This window comes from Gekko japonicus, unplaced genomic scaffold (assembly GCF_001447785.1).
Source record: "Gekko japonicus isolate JY-2015 unplaced genomic scaffold, Gekko_japonicus_V1.1 scaffold1976, whole genome shotgun sequence".
In the NCBI taxonomy this organism is placed as follows: Eukaryota; Metazoa; Chordata; class Lepidosauria; order Squamata; family Gekkonidae; genus Gekko; species Gekko japonicus.
In genome coordinates this window covers 233,133-237,125 of record NW_015170948.1, presented here as the reverse complement: position 1 = coordinate 237,125, position 3,993 = coordinate 233,133, and the positions used below count along the sequence as shown (strand labels likewise).

Below are 3,993 nucleotides of genomic sequence, written 5' to 3'. Positions count from 1 at the left end.
GGTCTGAGTTTGCTGGGCCTGCTGGGTGGCCTTGGGGCTCCCCTCGAGGGGCCCCCACTCTTTCTGGGTTGGGGCACCTGCCACCACAGACAAGTTAGGGCTTCTGTCATTGTGCCCCCAAGCCATTGGGAAGTGGCATTGTGCTGCGTCCAGGTCCTACATCCGGCCACACTGGGAGGCAAGTTTTTGACACTTATTTATTTCAAGTTCAGCTCTGCGGTGGAAGTCGATGTGGATCTGCGGGCGCAGCATTGGGTGCTGAGCAGGGATCCCCGTGGCGTCCTTGGGACGGGGCTCAGACGTCTGCCCAGATCAAGTGGGTGAGAGGGGAATTCCAGCTGCCGGCTGTTCTGTGTCACCTTCAGTGAGGCGGAGCCACGGATGCCTTCGTCACCCAGCCGGGTGGGAAGGACCTCGTGCCTCGTGTGGGCAGAAGCAGACTCGTGTCCATTGCTTGCCAGGCTCCCGATTGCAACACCCTTCTGGCCAGACCTGCTGGAAAGACGCTCCTTGCAGGGGGCCCAGCCGCCCGGATAGAGTGGATGTGGTCAGGAGGGAGGTGACCAAGAGACTGGGCGGGGCCGCAGAGGCCCTGGCCGGCCACTGGATTTAGCCTGTGTGCTCGTTTCCCCACATTTGGGGATCCCCTTAAGGGATTTTGGGGAGAGGAATTACAGGGAACATGTCCAGATTGGGGGCGGTCATGGTGCCCTCACGCTCAAGTGGCTGCGGAGACCACACAGTGGCTACGGCCCATGTTTCCACCTTCCTGCCACCCCACGGTCCACCCCTCCCCCAGCAGGTGGGCTGGGGTGGGTGAGCATTCATCAGCTGGCAGGCAGGTTGGCTGATGCCTGGATCCATTTGCCCCATGCTGTGCCAATGCTTCTTACAGCTGCTGTAACCAATAGAGCTGTGGCCATTTTGAATCCAAAACTGGGGGGTTTGTCGTTCCTTGTTTCAGGGGAGGGGGTCTCCTTGCCTTTTCCCTCACCACTTAGCATTGGGCTGGCAATAAAGGGATTTAATAAAATATTAATAAAATATTCCAAAAGGAAGATATTATACAGTAACATAAATCAAATGGAATTTGAAAAAACATATAGGGCGTGATGCTGACCAAGTCAGGCACTTTTAAAACCTATTGGTTTCAGTGAGAAAAAACTGAATACATGTTCAAGTCCTTCATTAAAATCCAGGGAGCACAGAGCTCAGGGCTCCACATATTTCGACAGAAGCCCTGCTAATCCCAGGTTAGTGCGTAAGATTACAGCCTTAAAAATGGTTCCTTTCTGACAGGATCATGCACACTTCCATCTCGTGATCTTTGATTTCCCTAATTTATAGGATTTATAGGCAAAACATAACCATTGAGACTCAGCCCCTCCTTACTTCTGATTTCGGTTTTTGATGTTGAAGAACAAAAAGGCACTGGCCATGATCATTCCCAGGATGGTGAGCGCTGAAAGAATACTGTAGAGAGGCAAGGAGATCTTGCGGAGTTGACTCTGGACAATCGTTCTGTCCTTTGGGGCTTCTATTCCTAAAAGATGTCAAAGGGGAAATAAATAAATCCAGCATTTCTGTGACAGCCCCTGCTCCCACCAAAGCACTGCCATCGTACTGCTATGAATTTATTAAGTTAAGAATCACCCAGAGTTTCAAACCAGGCAAGGAGCGGAAGAGGCTCTTCTCCACCAGGTCCAGCCCATGGTCCACTTAGTCCAGCCCTCTGCCTCCCTCTGGACCGCAGGCGGAGGCTCTCTGATACCCTCTGTTGTTTTAAGTTATTTCACTTTACAAAACAATGTGAAGTCTGGCAACACCGTTTCTGGTATAGATATTTTATATGGAGAACCGTGGCAAACTGGGATCCCTTCACTGGAGAGGGCCATGATATACAGGGCAGCCATCTAATCCCATTACCTTCAGTGGACTCAGAATTCTAACTATGCTTTGGATTGCATTGCTAACCTGGAACCTCACATTTGTATTTGCTCAACATTTGAGATATCCTTCTCCACTAAATATTCTGGGTAAATTGTGTGTGTGTGTGTGTGTGTGTGTAATTTTTTACTTATTCAAACTCTTGCTATGACTCTAGAAACTGTATTATTCTAACACAGTAGTACTCACTCTGCAACTCACTGAGAACCAGATTTGCAATGATCATCAACTGAAAGGACCACATGACTACTGCATGCCCTGTGTACGCCATCCCACCAGACACACACAACAATAATATGACTATTACTCTATTAAATATATGACTATAACCTTTAAGAACTACCAAGTTACTTCTGACCACACTGGGTAGCTTGGTGTAGTTGTTAAGAGCCGTGGACTCTACTCTGGAGAACCAGGTTTGACTCCCCACTCCTCCTGCCCATGAAGCCTGCTGGGTGACCTTGGGTCAGTCACAGTTCTCTCAGAACTCTCTCAGCCCCACCTATCTCACAGGGTGTCTGCTGTGGGAGGAGGAGGCCACTCTGAGTCTCCTTTGGGTAGTGAAGAGCAGGGTACAAAAACCAACTCTTCCTCTCAGTGGTTGCTGTTGCGGTAGTGGTTGTGCTCTCTCTTCTCAAGGTCTCCCAGAAGCTGCCCAGGTGTTGTGATGAGAGTGATCCAGGACTCTGTCCTCCCGTTTCAACATCCCATTGGCAGTAATACTGACCTTCCTTCCTACAGTTGGGCAAGCCAAAGGGCTCATGGTCATGGGACATTCCCAACACTCCCCATTCCACAGGAGCCTCCTATGACCCCTTAAAAGGCATCACAAAGGGTGATGGGAGCCCCATGAAATTACAGGACATCAAGGGAAGGGATGCAGCAAGGAGTGGAATTTAGGCAAAATCACCTGCACCTCACTCTTGCACCACTAAAATATGTTTTGCTGGACACCAGAAGAACAAAGTGGGAATGACTTTGCTCAATTCCCCCTCCTCACTGCAGCTCGTGGCAGAGGGCTGCTATAAGATGAAAGTGGGGAAGATCTGCACCCACGAGCACCTTCCGTTTGCTCAACCACAGGATCTCATGCAGAGCTGATACATGATTTTATTTATTTATTTATTTATTACATTTATACCCCGCCCTCCCAGCCATGGCCGGCTCATGAGATAATGTATGCAGAATGCTCTGCACCCTCTAATGCACAGATCCCTCAACAGTAACTGGTTGACAGGTTGCACCCAAAGAGTGCTTGTGAATGGTTCCTCATCCTCTTGGAGAGGAGTGACAAATGGAGTGCCTCAAGGATCTGTCCTGGAACCTGTTTAGTTCAACATCTTTATCAATTATTTGGATGAAGGGATAATGCTTATTAAATTTGCAGATGATACTAAATTGGGAGGGGTAGCAAATACAACAGAAGACAGAGTCAGGATACAGGATGATCTCGACAGGCTGGAATACTGGGCTAAAACAAATACAATGAATCTCTATGCAGATAAATGTAAAGTTCTGCATTTAGGTAGGAAGAATTTATAGGTTGGGGGAGACTTGTCTTGGCAGTAGTATGTGCAAAAAGGATCTAGGGGTCTTAGTAGACCATACACTGAACATGAGTCAGCAGTGTGATGCGGTTGCTAAAAAGGCAAATGTGATTTCACAGCCGGAGTTCATTAGTTGCTGTAGATTTTCTGGGTTGTGTGGCCGTGGTCTAGGCATTGTAGAACCTGACATTTCGCCAGTAGCTGTGATGGAGTACTCTCTGTGTCAAGGTGAGAAGAAAAATGGTAGGCAGGTAATTTATATCTACTCCAGAAGGTGGGGTAGGGCTGAATCATTATCTTGTAGGAGTTCCCCAGGCTATGAATATGCTAATGGAAGAGCTTTCTTGAGGAGGTTCTTTTGTATATGGATTGTTTCCTGAGGAGGTTTCCTGTTTCAAGGTTCTTTTGTATGTGGATTGGCTGTTGAAATTCTAATCATACCTGTAGTGATATTGTCAGATGTAGAGCCTTTTGTCTTTTGCCGATCATAGCATCTGTC

The 3,993-nt window shown here is 48.1% G+C and overlaps 1 protein-coding gene across 1 annotated transcript in view; it reads right to left on the bottom strand.

The window, feature by feature from the left end:
- Positions 1-3,993, bottom strand: part of LOC107116870 (gamma-aminobutyric acid type B receptor subunit 2-like) — a 293,581-nt gene that overhangs the window by 86,305 nt on the left and 203,283 nt on the right. Inside the window, exon 8 of the mRNA XM_015418893.1 lies at positions 1,393-1,543. Within this exon, the coding sequence (XP_015274379.1) occupies positions 1,393-1,543 (151 nt within the window). The remainder of the gene's footprint in view (positions 1-1,392; positions 1,544-3,993) is intronic.